Source organism: Pipistrellus hanaki, assembly GCF_964339955.1.
Source record: "Pipistrellus hanaki genome assembly, chromosome: 17".
NCBI classification, from domain to species: Eukaryota; Metazoa; Chordata; class Mammalia; order Chiroptera; family Vespertilionidae; genus Pipistrellus; species Pipistrellus hanaki.
The window spans coordinates 26502193-26521186 of NC_140519.1; the positions used below are offsets into that span (position 1 = coordinate 26502193).

At 36.9% G+C, this 18994-nt stretch overlaps 1 protein-coding gene across 1 annotated transcript; it reads right to left on the reverse strand.

Moving 5' to 3' along the window:
* Positions 1-499: 499 nt before the first annotated feature.
* LOC311611779 (solute carrier family 22 member 22-like) lies at positions 500-18660 on the reverse strand (the record flags this gene model as incomplete). The annotated part of the gene is made up of 10 exons (XM_084864278.1): positions 500-837; positions 1741-1944; positions 4574-4682; positions 5123-5337; positions 6454-6569; positions 12686-12809; positions 13484-13652; positions 13745-13931; positions 15283-15336; positions 18259-18660. 10 exons carry the CDS (start codon positions 18658-18660, stop codon positions 765-767), a joined length of 1653 nt encoding a protein of 550 aa, XP_084720404.1. The 3' UTR covers positions 500-764.
* Positions 18661-18994: the final 334 nt, after the last annotated feature.

Sequence of the window (18994 nt, forward strand, 5' to 3'; positions counted from 1 at the left end):
CCTCTCTCTTCCTCTCTGTAAAAAAATCAATAAAATATATTTAAAAAAAGAACATTAATCTTCAATGCATAGTCAAAGAAGGCAAATTTAAGTATTTTTTGATAAAGTATTCAGAATTTATTTTATATAAAAAATATTAAATGGAAATTGAAGACAGATGTTGTGTTTGGTCCTTTTTTCTTTGTGTCAGATACATGACTCGCACATAAATGCTGCTCATTTTGTGCTTTTAGAAATGAATTTTGATTTGTAGGCATAGAAATGTAGCTAATATATGAAATTTGGTCTGCATGACAATAAATAGTAGCTGGTTCTATAAAGAAAAGCAACTCTCAAACAAAATGTCAAAAACAAACAGTTTAAGGTACTGCAACATTTTATTCCTTACAGGAACATTTTCCAATTTTTACAATATATTTTGAAATTATTTATATGCTTTATTCACACTGTCATCACAATAATCCTGTAAGGTAACAAGGGCAGATCTCAATATCCCACTTCAAAGGAAGCAGCAAGCCTGAGGAGAGATACACTTGCTCAGTGTTTAATGATTAGTAAGTTATTGCCCATGAATTGGAATCGGCGTTCTCTGGTTTCAAATCCAGAGGTTTTCCTCATGTGGACTTGAGGAAATCCTAAATGCTCTTCCAAGCCACAAAGAGTGGGTCATGAATTGACATATTAAGGACATATCTCAGTGTTTGCTCTAAGGAGGATGAATGTAAACAAGCTCCTGATTTCATGGACGCAGTCCGAGGACCTTATTAACACTCTGTGGTATCTTGGAGGTTATTGGTCTCTTCTTCATTGATGCTTGTTTCCTTATAGTTTTTGTACCTGTAATGAAAGAAACAGGGATGGCAGAATTCGTTGTAAATGTTGGATATGGTGGCAAATAGGTAACAATACAACTTAATTGTATTTCATTGGGCAGTTATACACCCCCCCCCCCCCATCATCTGCTCAGAGCAATCTGCTGAAGTGGCTTGCTAAATTATTCTCATTACTGATAAATGCCGAGAAGATGAAAAACAACCACCACCAAATATATTGCACAGTTGTACACCCAAGAACAGTGTCATGATTCATTGCCTTGGGGTCCTATTTTTGTAGAAAAAAAATAATGCCATTACCAGAAGAGACTCTGGAGCCAAAACCTATGTGTTATATTTTCAGGAATTCTTTTGTTAAATTTTCACCCAAGGATATTTTTCAATTATTTTTAGAGAGAGTGGAAATCTTTCTCTCCATGGTTTCTGGGGGAAAGACAGAGATAAATATCAATGTGAGAGAAGCACATTGATTGGTTGCTTATGAGCTCCAACCAGGGCCTGGAAGAGAGAAGCCTGCAACTGAAGTATGCAGCCATAACCAGAATTGAACTCAGGACCCTTCACTTTATCCACTGAGCCAAACCAGCTAGGGCAAATTTCCAGGAATTCTGAATGAAAATCCAACTCTCAGCTTCTTTAAGGTTCAGAGCTAGAGCTATACAACTTTACTTTTAGCACATTCAAATGGTTATGATGAGTCACATGGTCAACCAGGTTCAATGTCAAATATTTGACTTCTAAAATCAATATTCACCATATCATCGCTTATACTGGGATTTTTTCAACCATGTTGAAAAATAACTTATTTTATTCTTTTCCAGTTCATCACATGATTTTTTTTTTTTTAAAGAAACCCCACTTATTTTTCAAAGAAAAGCTAACAAACAAAATATGCCATGTTTCTTACCTTCTTTCTACATCCTGGTTGGTGTCTGGAAGTGGAAAGTTTAAAGTCTCTGGTAGGAAGTAGACACAGATGGCGGCCACAATGGGGGCAGTTCCATACAGAATCGTTGGCAAGTGTTCAAAATACTGCTTTGTGATTAATGCTAGACTGCTCAGAGATGCACCCAGACCAGACAAGAATATAATTGAGCCCTCTCCTCTGGACCTTGAGAATAAGAAAACATTGTTTAAGTAAATCTTTGTGTTCTCCTGGAGACTTGTTTGTTAAGCCTTTCTTGACAACTTGAACACAAGGTCATCTTTCTCTCACTAGGTTCTTTTGGTTTAAAGTATGTGCATGGTATGTTGTAAATAAAGACAAGATAAATAGTTACAATTTGCAATTGCTTTTGTTTTCTACTTTATATATAGGGCTTCATGAATTCTCTTTGGCCTGGAAATGAAATCTAAATGCCTTCCCAAGGTCATTACCATATTGCCAACTTTGGTGCTCATAATAGTGTTTCTCCCCTTAAATGTTAAATGTCAATTACACTGGCCTTTTGAGTTTCTAGACAACATGTGGTAGAAGTTTGTTTGTTTGTTTGTTTGTTTACTTTAGCTAACTTTACATGCTGGACTTGGATCACAATTTGAATGTTTATCCAGAAAGAATGAGGCCTACTATAACCTCTCTTGCTGATTCACCCATCCCTCATTCTTGGTCTAATGAAAAACACTGTTAATGTCCTTTAGACCAGTGGTCTTCAACCTTCCTAATGCTGTGACCCTTTAATACAGTTCCTCATTTTGTGGTGACCCCCAATTATAAAATTATTTTCGTTGCTACTTCATAATTGTGATGAATCATAATGTAAATATCTGTGTTTTCCAATGGTCTTAGGAGTCCTCTGTGACAGGTTGAGGACAGCTGCTTTAGACCATGTATGTAAAGGTGGCATTTCCTTATTATTTATATTTTATTATTTATTGTCACTGACTACTAATAAAATAGGTCTATGGAAGAAAGCCCTGTGTTTTTGTGTTAATGGACTTATTGTCAAGGGCCAATATTTATGTCTAGTTCATAGAAATTTCTTAAATCTTATTTTCTGTTTATTCCTCCTCCTCCTCTTGCTCTTCAGTCCTCTCCATTTCTTCTTTTCCTTTTTTACTTCCTTCTCCTCCTCTTTTTGTATATAAATGTGTTTTATTTTAATGAACTATATGCCTTTTGAGAGGAGGTGCACCAAATTGTTAATTATATCACATGTATAATTATGTGCCTTTTATATACAGATAACTTACTTTGGAACCCTGTGTTTCCCAATGACTTCCGAATGCGTCCACTTTGGAATATTTATTATCTCAAGAGAATATTATTTCTTTATCTATGAATTTAGTCCATTCTATTGAGAGATTATCATGAGTTTCATACAGAATCCATTAAATATTTAGTGTATTCACATTCACTCTTAAAAATGATTAGATAGATCTCTAACATTAAAAGCATGAGTAGAATTCAGGCCTGTGTTTCTCAGTAGTTAGGGCATTGGGCCATGCAACAAAAAATCACGGTTCAATTCCCACTTAATGCCACATACCTGGGTTGCAGGTTATGTCTGTCATACATCAACCTTTCTCTTTGTCTCACCTCTCGCCCTCCAATCCACTCTCTCTAAAAATCAGTGGGAAAATTATCCTCCAGAGAGGAATAACAAAAAAATGGGTAGAGGTTTCACATGGTGATTGAGTAGGACATTGAGTCTGAAATCCCATAAAACTTGCATTACTCTGGTTTATGATATATTGTGAAACCCTTTTAGTGATTAGGATGTTACAATGACTAGATACAGTTTTCTAGTAATGATTCAGTTTAAATCATGTTATAGTTTAAATTCAGAGCCAACATTCAAAAGTATTTAACTGTGTCTATGGGATTGAGCATTAACGAAAAAATTTAGCTGTGTAAGACAATAATCTAGTGAATAAGATCATAGTGTGGAAAGAAAGCTTAGGGTTTTTTTAATGAATGTGTTTGTGGAGATGAGAGGGATTCAATGGGAAATCTCTGGGGACAAGTAGATATGATTACTTTAAAAAATATCAGAATTTTGAAAAAAAAAAAAAAGTATTCTAGACTAACCGTGGGTTAAACCAAAAGTTTTGCCAAGGACGGTTTTTTTTTTTTTTTATTTTTTAACTCTTACCCAAGGATATTTTTTTCCATTGCTTTTTAGAGAGAATAGAAGTGAAGGAGGGAGAGAGGGAGGGAAGGAGGGGGGGGGAGAGAGAAAAAGAGAAAAAGAGAGAGAGAGGGGGGGGGTGTCTTTGAGAGAGATACATCAACTGGTTGCCTCCTACAAGAACCCTGACTGGCTGAGGATTAAACCTGCAACCCAAATATGTGCCCTTGACCAGGAATCAAACCCAAGACCCTTCAGTGCTCAGACTGATGCTCTAACCCAGTGACTCTCAATCTGTGGGTCATGACCCTTTTGGGGGTCAAAGGACCCTTACACAGGGGTGACCTAAGACCATCGGAAAATAGAGATATTTATGATTCATAACAGTAGCAAAATTCCAGTTATGGAGTAGGAACAAAAATAATTTTATGGTTGGGGCTCACCACAACATGAGGAACTGTATTAAAGGGTTTGTGGCAATAGGAAGGTTGAGAACCACTGCTCTAACCACTGAACACACTGAGCAGGTCCCAAGGGTGGTTTTTAAATCACAATAGAAATTAGTTGAAGTTCCTTTGAGTACAGAATTGATTTAGACTTATTTAGGTATCTAGCTAATTCTAGGAAACTCTCAATTGTAGTCTTAGTAAGGAGAGTTCAGTGGCTTACCTGAGCCCTGTGGGTATGAGTTCATGATTATAGATCATAGCAGTGCTGAAGTACATTGCCATCAATCCTTTACCCAACATAGCAAGTCCAAGCCGTATGATAGGCATATCTGTGAGGTTAAGTGAAAGAATGCCTAAGTCAATATGATGAAGCACATAAATTACCTGGCTTTTATAACCTCATCTACTGTCAATTATTTGTAATGCCCCCCCCCCTTTAAATGAGTATATGTAATATGAATAAAAATATTTTTATTGATTTTTCTAAGAGTTTTACTAAGAGTCTAATATTTTACATAATTGTTAAACCAGTATATTTATGTTTAATCCAGAATGAGGATGACAAAGTTAATGATGATTATTAGAAAAACAACATACATGGTATGGAAAATATGTGATATTTTTCAGTATTTTCTACAGTTATGAGTTTATAATTTTCCCCTGTTCTGAGATCGTTGTATTACTTCATTTTCCAATATTATATTCTTGGAATCAGAATTTGAAGCCATTTAAAATTCTCAAACATTTTTCTGGAAACTGGCATTCTCACCTTTGGGCACGAATATAAGGATTAAGATACAAAATCCACCAAAGAAAAGGAAAGAAGCGATGGAAGGCCGGCGTTTAAGGAACTTGATTACAAAGAAAGAAAGAAATTTTGTTGGGAAGTCCACAGCTCCAAGGAGAGCCTGAGACATGAACACATTGCTCCCTAAATGTTTTAGATCAAAGAACACTCCAAAAGCTAAGAAAATTGCACAGAATCTGTAAAAGAGAATAGAAAATTAATGGACACTTTAAAAACAGCTACATTTTGAACATTATATATTCATTGTGGATACACATGCTTATGAAAATTATAGACACTATAAAAGTCAAAGATACAGTGATATTATAGCTCACTTCCACAAAAAGCACAAAGATCAAATGAAGTGAGGAAGATGAATGTGTTTGTTCTATACCACCTGTTTGATATTGAGGACAAAAGTTATCACTGGGATTTTTACTTCCAAGAGGTGGACTGTTACTTACTAAAGCTGGATAAATAGAGGCTTAAGACTTATTTTACATGGTGACCACTGACTTGCTCAACATGTTTATCTATAATTTATACATGTTATAAATCTTCTCGAAAGATAAGCAGTTTACTTATTAGAAGACTAGTGCCCCAGTGAACAGATTTGTGTACCCATGGGGTCCCTCAGCCTGGCCTGCAGAGATCAGGCAGGAACTAGCAGGGTGCCAATCAATGATTCTCATCATTGATGTTTCTATCTCTCTCTCCCTCTCCCTTCCCCTCTGAAATCAATAAAAAAATACATATTAAAAAAAAAAACAGCATATTTAACGACAACATGGGGTTTCATCTATATTGTACACTACTGTGTGTATAGTGTTCATAAAAACAATTGAAAAATAAGGGTTACATAAAATATTTGTTGAAGATTGTATGTTCAAACTATACAGCAACATTTTGAAATAAATATCACAATTTTATAATGAAAGAGTGGAAACAATTTACCCAATATCACAAAGGGAGTGAGTATTTTAGCAAGAAGGTGAGCATAGTCCTGCAACTTAAAATACATTACTGGCATCCCCTACAGTGGTCGGCAAACTGCAGCTCTCGAGCCACATGCTGCTTTTTGGCCCCTTGAGTTTTTAGGAAAGGCCAGCTGAGGAGTACCCTAATTAAGTTAATAACAATGTACCTACCTATATAGTTTAAGTTTAAAAGATTTGACTCTCAAACGAAATTTCAATTGTTGTACTGTTGATATTTGGCTCAGTTGTCTAATGAGTTTGCTGACCACTGCACTAGGCAGAAGGCGTGGTTCTAGAGGTTATCTAAAAGTCACAAAATGAAGAGAAAAGACAAACCTCAGGAAACACAGCAGGAAGATTGTCTTGAACACGATGGGACTTTCCATGACCTTTATTTTCTTGGAACTACGTTTGAGCAAAGCGAGTTCTTCTCTCATTGCAGATTGTAAAACCTTCAAAGTGAAAGGAATTTGAAACATATTCAAACGCATTAATGGTAAAAGAAAAAAAAAGGGGGGGGGGTGAATTGCAGGAAGCCTTCATGATATAGCTTATATTTTCCACATTATTTTATAATCCTACTCAAGAACAAAAGAAATATAATTTCTGTGCTAAAGAAATGTCTTCTTTCACCCAAAATTATGCATTGCTTTCTTATACATTATAAATTATTTTGAAATTTTTATGTCATTTGAAAATGTACAAATCCTATGTGAAAGTTAAACGATTATTCTTACTTCTGCTCTAAAGGGGAGCGGGTAGGAGGAAGACTGAATGAGGTTAAGTAACAAAGCATGTTGAATCTTACACAAGTTTAAATAGCCACTGTTAATATCATTTTTATCACTGTGTGTTACAGTATTTCATGTATTTGTGAATATTTCAACAGAACTAGTCATATGTGTATATTCCAGGGCTATTTCTTTATGAATTAGAAATACTTCCAAGTCTTAGTTTATTGATTCAGTTGAAATTTTTTTTTTTTTTGCAGGTGTTTGGGGGGAGAGGTCTGACCTGACTTACATTTTTTCTTTATTGATTACTAGGGGCCCGGTGCATGAAATTTGTGCATTGGGTGTGAGGAGTTCCCCAGTGCAACCTGCCATCTCTCACATACCGGGAGCCCTCAGGGGATGTCCTACTGATGGCTTAGGGCAGGGGTCTTCAAACTACGGCCCCGCGGGCCACATGCAGCCCCCAGGGGAGTCTGATCCTGCCCGCCAGGTTTTTTGGGCAGTGAGCGCAGCCAAGGTGTTACAGTAGGGATTAGTAGTTCATATAGTCCGGCCCTCCAGCTCTCTGAGGGACCGTGATCTGGCCCCCACTTTAAAAAGTTTGAAGACCCCTGTTTGTCCTACTGTGCGGGCCTAAGCCAGAGTCTGGCCTCCCTTTGTGAGAGACAACCTGGCTAATCAGGGGAAGGCCCCAGCCCCATCACCCCATGCTACAGCCACTGCCAGTAACCACAGCCACCAAGGTGTTTTCATCCACAGGATTCCAGTTCCTTCACCAAGAAAAAATGACAACTTTCTATAGGCATTTTCAAGATGTGTCTTTCATAGGATATGTCATAGGATCTTTCTTTCTGTCTTTCTTTCTGTCTTTCTTTCTTTCTTTCTTTCTTTCTTTCTTTCTTTCTTTCTTTCTTTCTTTCTTTCTTTCTTTCTTTCTTCCTTCCTTCCTTCCTTCCTTCCTTCCTTCCTTCCTTCCTTCCTTCCTTCCTTCCTCCCTCCCTCCCTCCCTCCCTCCCTCCCTCCCTCCCTCCCTCCCTCCCTCCCTTCCTTCCTTCCTTCCTTCCTTCCTCTCTTTTTTTATCCTCACCTAAGGATATGTTTCCATTGACTTTTAGAGAAGATGGAAGAGAAAGGGAAAGACAGAGAGCAACATTAACGTGAGAGGAACACTTTGATTGATTGCCTCCTGTATGAATCCTGATCTGGGCCCCAGACAGGGAGGAGCCTGCAACCTAGGTACATGTCCTTGATCAGAATCCAACTCTGACCCTGTGGTCGGCAGACTTAGGCATTATTCACTGAGTCAAACTAGCTAGGGCAGGATTTGATATTTCTTAGCCCTCCAGCAGTTAACCTTCATCTTTTTTTCTGCAGAAGTGTGATGGAAAAACCCTAGATCACTTTTTCAGATTCTTATTACCAAAGTTACTAAGAATAATACCCGTGTCATACAGAAAGCTTAGCCAATGTGCAGTCAGAAAAGGTGTTTTCTCTATAGCTCACAGCAATAATGAGCTAGGCCCTGCTCAGGCCTAAAGACGCAGGCCGAAGTTTTAGGCCTAGGCAGGGGCCCTCCAGATCCCTTTGATCACCAACTCCTCCCCTGTCCAGGCCAAAAGCCTCTTGGACAGGAGCGGAGCCCCAGCTCCCTGCAATTGATCACAGGCTTTCTGCTCCCGCCCAGGCCTTACCTCACAATGACCTGGGTGCCAGGATGTTCCTGGGACACAGTTGCTGGGCACCTATGTATGCAAAGTAACCGCCATCTTTTTTGGGTTAATTTGCATAGTCACTCTGGCTATGGGCATAGTGAAGGTATGGTCAATTTACATGTTTGTCTATTATTAGGTAAGAAGGTATTACATATGTGTTCTTATACCTCATTGACCTCCCACGGGCTAATCCTGCCCCCCCACCCCCTCACACTCACTCCCTGTTGTCTGTGTCCATCACTTATGCTTCTATGCATGCATGCAATTCCTTTGTTTCATTTCTCCCCTTAACCCCCAACTTCCCGTACCTTCCCTCTGAGGTTTGAGCATCTGACCCATGCTTCTCTGTCTCTAGATTGGTTTTTGTTCATTGGATTATGTTCATTTAATCTACAAATAAGTGAGGCCATGTGATATTTATCTTTTTCTGACAGACTTATTTCACTAAGCATAATGCTCTCCAGCTCCATGCATGCTGTTGGAAATGGTAGGAGTTCCTTCCTTTTTACAGCAGCATAGTATTGTGTAGATGTGCCAGAGTTTTTTAATCTACTCATCTGCTGATGGGCCCCTAGGCTGATTACAAATCTTAGCTATTGTAAATTGTGCCACTATGAACATAGGGATGCAGATATCCTTTCTGATTAGTGTTTCTAGTTTCTTGGAATGTACTCATAAAAGTGGGATCACAGGGTCAAATGGGAGTTCCATTTTTAGTTTTTGAGGAAACTACTGTTCTCCATGGTGACTTCACCACTCTGTATTCCCACCAGTAGTGCATCAGGGTTCCTTTTTCTCTGCATCCTCACCAGCATTTGTCATTTGTTGATTTGTTGATGATAGCCATTCTGACAGGTATGAGATGGTACCTCATTGTCATTTTGATTTGCATCTCTCAGATAATTAGTGACTTTGAGTGTATTTTCCTATATCTCTTGGCCTTCTGTCTTCTTTCAAAAAGTATCTATTTAGATCTGTTGCCCATTTTTTTATTGAGTTGTTTGTCTTACTTTTGTTAAGTTGTATGCATTCCCTGTAAATGTTGGAGATTAAACCCTTATCATAGATAACATTGGCAAACATGTTCTGCCATGCAGTAGATTTTCTTGTTTTGTTGATGATTTCTTTTGCTTTGCAGAAGCTTTTTATTTTTATGTATGTAGTCCCATTTGCTTATTTTCTCTTTAGTTTCTCTCACCCTAGGAGCTGTGTCAATAAAGATATTATTTTGGCATATATCTGAGATTTTGCTGCCTGTGGATTCCTCTAATATTTTATGGTTTTCATCTTACGTTTATGTTCTTTTTCCTAACCATTTTGAGTTTATTTTTGTGGTGTAAGTTGGTGGTCTGTTTCAATTTTTTGCATGTGTCTGACCAAATTTCCCAGCACCATCTATTGAAGAGTCTGACTTGACTCCATTGTATCTTCTTGCCTCCTTTGTCAAATATTAATTGAACATAGTGTTTGGGTCAATTTCTGGGTTCTCTATTTTATTCCATAGATCTATATGTCTGTTCTTTTGCCAGTACGAGACAGTTTTGAGAACAGTGGCTTTGCAATACATCTTGATATCTGGTATTGAGATCCCTCCTGCTTTGTTTTTGTTTCTCAGGATTGCTGCAGCTATTTGGGGTCTTTTTTAAATTCTAGATGAATTTTTGGAGTGTTTTTTTCTAGATCTATGAAATATGCTCTTGGTTTTTTAATAGGGAGTGCATTGAATCTATAGATTGCTTTGGGTCATATAGACATTTTAATGATGTTAATTCTAGCAATCCATGAACAAGGTATGTTCTTCCATCTGCTTATGTCTTCTTCTATCTCTTTATTTTAACCTCCTGTAGTTTTTAGAGTAGAGGATTTTTACCTCATTAATCAAGTTTATTCCTAGGTATCTTAATTTTTTGTATGTGCAATGGTAAATGGGATTTTTAAAAAATCTCTTTCTGTAAGTTCAGCATTGGTGTATAAAAATGCCACAGATTTCTTGGCAATAATTTTGAATCCTGCTACATTGCCAAATTAATTTATTAAATATAATAATATTTGATGGAGTCTTTAGGGTTTTCTATGTACAGTATCATGTAATCTGCAAATAATGACAGTTTTTACTTGTTTTCCAATTTTGATGCCTTTTATTTCTTCTTGTCTGATCCCTTTGGCTAATACTTCCAGTACTATGTCAAACAGGAATGGTGAAAGTGGGCATCCCTGTCTTGTTGATGTTCTTAAGGGAAATGGTTTTAATTTTTTCCCATTGAGTATGATGTTGGCTGTAGGTTTGTCATATAAGTCTTTCATCATGTTGAAGTATGATCCTTCTATTACCACTTTGCTGAGCATTTTTATCAGAAAACAGTGTTGGACTTTGTCAAATGCCTTTTCTGCATCAATAGATTATGTGATTTTTCTTTTTCTCTGTTTCTTTGTGTGCTGTATCATATTTATTGATTTGCGGATATTATACCAGCCTTGCATCATTGGAATAAATCCCACCTGTTCATGGTGTATGATCTTTCCAATGTAATGCTGGATCCATTCTGTTAGAATCTTGTTGAGGATTTTAGCATCTATGTTTCTCAGGGTAATTGGCCTGTAATTCTCTTACTTTGTCGTGCCTTTTTCTGGTTTTGGAATTAGGCCATTGTTGGCTTCAAAGAAAGAGCTTGGAAGTGTGCCTTCCTTTTGAATATTTTTGAATAGTCTGAGGAGGATTGGTTTTAGTTCCTCTTTGAATGTTTGGTAAAACTCCCCTGTGAAGCCAATGGAGGCTCATAGCATCACCCAAGAGCTGCCTGTGTGCCCAGGAGTCCTGCACGCTGGAAACATGGTACTATGGTGTAGGATGTCTGCCGTTGGAGAGGCGGGAGGTTGCACTTACTGATGCAGGAGTGATGCCCCTTTGGAAGTGGAGGTCTCAGGGTCTTCAGATCTGTGGATGGGGCAGCAGGATTTTGGCTGGAGTGGCTGCCAGTCGGGTCAGGTTGTGGGCGGTGTCAAAGGCCTGATTGTGTGGTGGTGTTGATGAGTTCCTAGAAGAGGTTGCTCTCCCCTTCAAGATGGTGTGGGCTCTGTTCCAAGTCCCACAGTCCAGGGAGAGCCTGCAGTGGTGGTAGTCTCTCCCTGTCCAAGAGAGCCTGGTCTGCCAGCCCCTACTGCTCCTGCCAGATTTTACTGTCACTCACTCACTCACACACAGATACCACACACATCTACACACTCTCCTTTCATCCCCTCACTTACTCACATCCTCCCGCTGACCTTCATCCTGCCAGCCCCCATATTTCAGGTCTCTGTAATCTATTTTTCCATAAATATCCAGAAAGTGTCATACATCAATACTACTATGAGGACAAGGAAGAAAACAACGGATTTCTTCAAGTTTTTACGTTTTGTGCTGTAATAACTTTATGTGATTGGAATCAAGTCCAATTGTAAAAACAATAACAATATGTAATCCTTCTCATGATGAATGCCTATAGCTTATCCATCTAAGTTACACTCTGCATTTAATGTATTTACTATGATATTGAAATATAGGCTATTACTATTTAGAATCATATTATTCAATCATCATAGCCTGCTAGCCTTGGAATCAGTTATTCAGTTATAAATCCATGTTGAAAAATTATTAATGGAGCTTTTCTCTTAGTAAAGGATCCTAGTACCTTTGCCATTGGGTAAGGATTTTCTATGTGTCCCTTTAAATGAAAACCATGGTTCACAAAGACATTTGAGAGGATAGGTCTTCTAAAGTCTTATAGGGAATAATGAAAGGTATTGGCATAATACCAATACCACTTCCATCATCTAATAACTAAGGGAGCTTTTCTGAACTCATGAATAACTTCCATGTTTTCATTTTTCATAAATCTATATAGAGTTATCTTCTTGTCACAAAGAATATCCTATTAGCCAGGCTACCTCCAGCAGTGAATTTTTTGTTGCTCTTTTCTGAGAGGATTAATTGCTTAGTAAAAAAAAAAAAGTTCAATATCTATGTGTATATTTACATTCATTTTTGGTTTGTTTTTGCTTTCATTGTGGCAGTACAGTTTATTGATATTGAGTTTGCCTTGATAAAGAAAAATTTCAAGACATTCCTATATTTTTCCTTACCTCAATATTCAGAGTCTCTTCAACATCTTTCTTCCCATTTATATGGGCTACTCTCTTCATTACTTTGAGTGCTTTTTCCTGCTTGCCAGATACAATCAACCAACGGGCAGACTCTGATGTCCACCTGTAAGGCAGAGACATTGAAATAGAGGAAATCAATCCTAAATAAGATAAGACTTCAAAGAGACCTAGATTCCATTCAGTTGTGGTGGGATTCATGAGAACATGATGCTTCTCTATCTTGGAAAGAACTCAGGTTATTTTCATTTCTCAGCATTTAACTTAATTTATTTTTAAAATTTTATCTTTGATATTTTGTATTTATATTACTTTCACATTTAAAAACAGCATTTCTGATTTTTGATTTTTAATTTTCAAAAAGAGACATCTCTGATGCCCCATAAGCTAATGTCCCCATTTTTTTTTTTCAAATCATAGGAACTACTGCCAGCTTCAGACAGTCAAGATCCCCCTACCTCAACCTTATTGGGGTTCCATCGTGTCTCTTGCAAGGTTTAATTTTTCCATATTGTCATTCATTAATACAAGTTTTATATTTCTCAAACAAACATACTCTCCATTAATAATTTCCTTGACAGTGATAGTAATGTGTGTGAACCTAAAAAATTTATATTTTTAATTGTTTACATTAATTAATTTAATCTATTCCTTGAACTTCTAAGATTTATCTATTGTGTCCTTTTCTGCATTGTTTTTCTTATTCCCAGCAGTTTTCATATTTATTTAAAAGCTTTCATGCCCAACCTTCACAAGGGAAACAAACAAAAGTCTACATACCATATGGGTAGGAAAACGGCGAAGCAAGGCACAGAAATGGACAATTGTAGCATGCGCCAATCTCGTAAGACATAAGCCAGTCCACCCAGTAGCGCCTGTCCAGTGCTTAGAACCAGAGCCCTCATTGTTATAATCATGGCTGTGACATTAGATGGCATCCATTCTACAACTTAAAGAAAATGCATTGACATAAATCTTACAAAGTGTGCTAGAAACATGACAAAATTAGGTAAGAGAAGACAAAAAAAAAGGCAAACTTACGGAGTGTAAGAGATGCGCTGTATATGGTTCCCAGTGATACTGCCAAAAGAAATCGAATTGTACAGTAAATTGGGAAGGTTGGGGCAAAAATGGAACCAGTGCCCAGTAATGCAGCCAACAGGGAAGAAGCCAATAATGCAGGTTTCCGGCCAAATCTAAGAGGAGATGAGTAGAATGAGCAAGCCATCTAAAAAAAAAAAAAAAAAAGTCTACATACCATTGTAAAATTGTTTGAATTATTCTGAGAATTCCCAGCTTGGAAGATGATGGCTCTTTTTTGTTATTTTTTTCTTCTCATGATAGGTATCCCATTCTATGGAGATTTCCTAATAAATAGACCCCTTTCCCAAAACAATAAGTTCGGTGTGATCAGAATAGTTTTTACCTATCATAGAAATATTAGTATTTAATTATGTATGGAAATATAATAGCTTTTGTTGATGGTTCATTGAACTGACTCTTCTCAAATCTAATTCATAAAGTTTTCCCTACGTTTGAATAAATTTATCAGGTCATCATAATATCTCCAATATCCCCCATAAATCCTTTTTTTTTTTTAAGTGTTTCTATATATATTCCTTTATCACATTCTGACTACCCAGTGAACATATTTGCACAGTGTTTTTCTAAATATTTCTGTTATGTCTAAACAATACCAATAACTCAAGTATGTTTTGCTGTATAAATGTACTATCTAAATTCCTTAATATGGTGGAGTTAAAATCATTTCAAAAATCTTGATTTTTGTACATTTTGCTCTATGCACTCTATCCAACTAATTTATTTTCTCCTTTATATGCAGTGAATCTCCCTCTAAAACCTCTTTGTCATTTTTAGCATTACACCATTACCTTTGCTTCTTGAATTATTAGCTAAAAGTAACATCATAGTCTTTGTGATATTGTAGCAGATGATCCTGGTACCTTGCCAATTACGTTATTACTCAATGTTCTCATACCTTTAAATGTCTTCTGTGGCCAAGCAGCTGTATCCAACACCAAAGAGCTTTCTCTGGCCACAGAGATGAAGTAGTTTGGCAAAGGGAAGATTCTCAGTGCCCGGACATGCTGTATACCATCTTCTTTACCTTATAGGTGGCACTACTCTGAGGCATGCTAATCATTTCCCAGAAGACCACCAAGGGATTGATGCTCAGGATCCCATACGGTAACCTGCTTAGGTATACAGCAGATCCTCAGTGAGATTCATTCCTACGGCGCTAAATAATGTGGTTTTTGTTGTAAGTCAAAACCCACCCACATGAGCACCTGCATCACTCACATGGAGCTCACACACAGCAGTGAAAAGTGACACAGTATCAAAAATTTAAAAGAGAGATAACAATCCCTGACCTTTACTTGTGGCAAATACAGTAAATAATAAACATAAAGCACATATGTACATACGTTGAAATGACGGAAATTTTTTTTTAATGTAAATAGATGAGAGATGGTGATGTAACCACCAAACGATTAATATCGCGTCCGAAGTAACCCGAGGACTGCCTGTATTATACTTTCCTTCCTCTTCCTACTTACCACTTCATGTCTCCTTGGATCCCATCCCAGATAAAGCCTTGCACACAAATCATCCTAGAATGTGATTCAAAAATAATCCAAACTAAATCTGAAGCCTCCCCTTTCAAATGATGGACTCATTCAACAGTTTTTGGCATTTAGCCTGTATCCAAGCTGCAACTACCTTGTTTCCCCGAAAATAAGATAGTATCTTATATTAATTTTTGCTCCCAAAGTTGTGCTAGGTCTCATTTTCGAGGGATGTCTTATTTTTCCATGAAGAAGAATGCAGTACATATTTATTGTAAAATGAAAATAAAGAAAATTTGTTACCTGCATACAGTACAGTAGTAAGGTAGTTGTCAACACAAAGCAGACAAACTGTGAATTCTACAGTATCAGGAATTTACTCATTTATTCAATGACAATCATGTCATCATCTTCTGGAACATCATCATAACAATCCAATTCCTGAATTTCCTGGTGAATTTCTTGTAACTCCATTTCTTTCAGAATTAGTGGACCAAATCGCTCATGTTTAGCCTAGGACGCCTTATTTGTGGGGGGATGTCTTATATTTCACTCAGAAGAAAACCTGTAAGTAGGTCTTATTTTTGGAGGATGTCTAATTTTTAGGGAAACACGGTATGTAGAATATCTACTTTCTTAATAAAGCTGCTTTTGTCACTTTCTAGGTCTTCAGCCTTAAATGTTGTAATCTTAGAAAATATATGCATTTTATATCTTGGGTCACTTATGAAACAAAATATGAGACTTACTTGTCAGAAATATAGCCACCTAGAGGAGGTCCCAATAAGTAACCGGAAAAATATATGGCCTGTGACCAAAATTTGAGTGACTTTGATTTACATACTAAATTCCACTGAAAAAAAGAGAGAATTAGATAGATTAAATGTCACAAACAATCTGAAACTGAATGTGCAAGTTATAAAATTATTTAGTAGGAGATAACAAATCATTTTGATGATCTGTACTTGAAAAATGGGTGATGTATGTTTAAAATATATTTAAAAGTTGCAAAATATTTTATAATATAGTATAAGTGCATTTCATAAATGCTCATTTTGTTCTAAGTGATATGATGAGCTAATACATGCTTTGTTAAAGGTTTGAGAATCTATGGAGGGCAGAGAAGTATGGAACACATACTTCTGAGATTAATGGAGATGAGAATAAAAGTGAAATATGAAAGTGATATGTTAATGGAGGAACAAAAATAATCTGAAAGGACAGGAATTGTTTTTGTGGAAAAGTGTAATAAATCTAAAACTTGATGCCAGTATGAAAGGGATGGAAAGATTGTGTGGAAAGGGTGAGCATCATAAGTGTTCATTAGGCAAACAGGATTCAACTCTTTTATGCCATTGAATTTTATTCCATTCATGAAAGTTGCCAATAATTATAGGGATAATTTATGGAGATTAAATAACTTTAAGTTGATATTAAAATGGAGAGATCTTATATTTCAGATGATTCAAATTATTTACTGGAATTCAGATACTAAGACACATAATTTGATATGTTTAAGCACAGTAGGAATTTCTGTTTAGGAAAAAAAATTTTATGGTAGTGTTTAAAACATATCAGAGGAGAATAAATATATAGGGGAGTAAAAATAAAGGCCATTAAAATAATGGAAATACAGTTTGTGATTTGACTGGTTTGATAGCATTACAAGTGGAAATATCAATTTAGACACTCATATAAGTTTTATAATAAGATGATTAAAATTTTGAGTAAAACGTTGAAGGGAAGATAAATTAATTATGGCCTTAGATATGTGATCTGAATACGTAATGTTTAAAATTTACATTTCTGAGATGTACAACATTGAGTCGCAAATTCTAATGGGAAAATACATTAGATCACGTGTTTTCTGAGGCATTCCAATAGGTATTTGCAATATTATTTCTTATACTAGAAATAGTATATTTATTTCTTATACTAGAAATCTGAAATTTTGAACAAAAAGATGAAAGAAATAATGAATAGATCCAAGGTGGCAGTGGAGAAGATGGAAGCCACACACATCTCCTTCTAGGAACAAATCAGAATTATAAATAAATTTTAGAACAATTCATCTGAATAGCCAACTGAATGCTAGCTTAATATAGAGCTTAAAACCAAGGATTTAAAGAAGACTCATCATGACTGGTAGGAAAGGTGAAGACACAAAATGGTTGGCAAAATTAGGAGACAAAGATGTCCCAAATGAAGGAACAGGAGAAGTCCTCAGAAAAAGAACTAAATGAAATTGAGGCTACAGAGTTCAAAACAATGTTAAGATCACATGGCAAGTAATTGCCAAAGTGGGGACTTTAACATTGGTGTGCCTGCCTCCCATCATGACTCTTCTCTATTATGATAGACTGAAAAACTAATACAGTCCCTGAGTGATAACACTTCAATACATGTTCCTCTTTTCTTGTCCTTTACATATTTAAATATTTTTGTTATCTGGGTGACATATCTTAAGCCTAAATGCACCATAAAATTTATATATATATTCATATATAAAGCCTCAGCGACCAAACAACTGGCCAACCGGTGGCTATGATGTGGACTGACCACCAGGGAGCAGCCACTCAATGCCAGAGCTGGCCCCTGGTGGTCAGTGTGCTCCCAACAACTGGAGCACCACTCATCTGACCAATGGGTACGAGCCTCTCCTGCCTCCAGAGCAGCACTACCATGTGGTGTTGGCAGTGGCAGGCTCAGCGAGGCTGGGATAAGGAGGAGTAGTGTGGTGCCTGGGCTTTGGCTCCTCCCTTGCCTTCAGCCCAGTCCCCATAGGCTCCTTGCCCTGTGGGTTTCAGGCCAACACCAGCAGTCTGACATCCCTTGAGGGGTCCCATATTGCGAGAGGGCACAGGCCAAACTGAGGGAACCCACTGGTATGCAAATCCATGTGCTGGGCCTCTTGCAGTCTTATAAATGGAAAATTACTGATTGGTGACTTTTTGCATTATTTCATACCTGGGTTACAATAGTGGAGGTAAATATACTTTGGTCATAGATCCAACCATCCAAGCACGCTTCTGTCTCCAGCTCAGTAGTATTTATGGCCAAATCACTGGAGTTTAAAAGTTGCCACTGGGGTTGACGGAACCGATGACATTGCTCCTGCTCATTGTTTACTCCCATTGGGATTGAAATTCTCAGGAGAGCCTCCATGGTTAGGTTCTCAGGAAGCTTGCTTTTAGATGTGATGTTGTCAAGGAGAGGGATATAGCAACGGTGAGCAGGAATGGCCCCAGAAAAGTTTTCCACTAAGTGTTGAATGGGCAAAAGTAGAGTTATTGATAATATTGAAATGGAAAGTATAATTTGGTATCTTCCAAAGTTTCCCATATGTTGAAGAAGTTCAGAGAAGGCCATGGTCTGGGATGGAAGCAACAATGTGAGAAATAAATTTTTTTTGAAATGTTTTTACATTGCCAAATATTTCTAGTTTGATGACAGAAAAATCTCTCTAAATATTTATTTATAAAAGTATGACTAGAAACAGTTAGTTATAGTGGACATAGTGACACTAGCTTTTCTTACTTTCCTATAAAATATTGTGTGTTGGCTTTTTAATTTCAGTAATGCTGAGGCATATTATTCATAATATGATACCAGAATTTTGAAAAAATAAAATACTTATACATAAAGAAAGTGATATAGACATACAAATAGATTTGGGTACAGATCTAAAAGCTTTGTAGAAAGT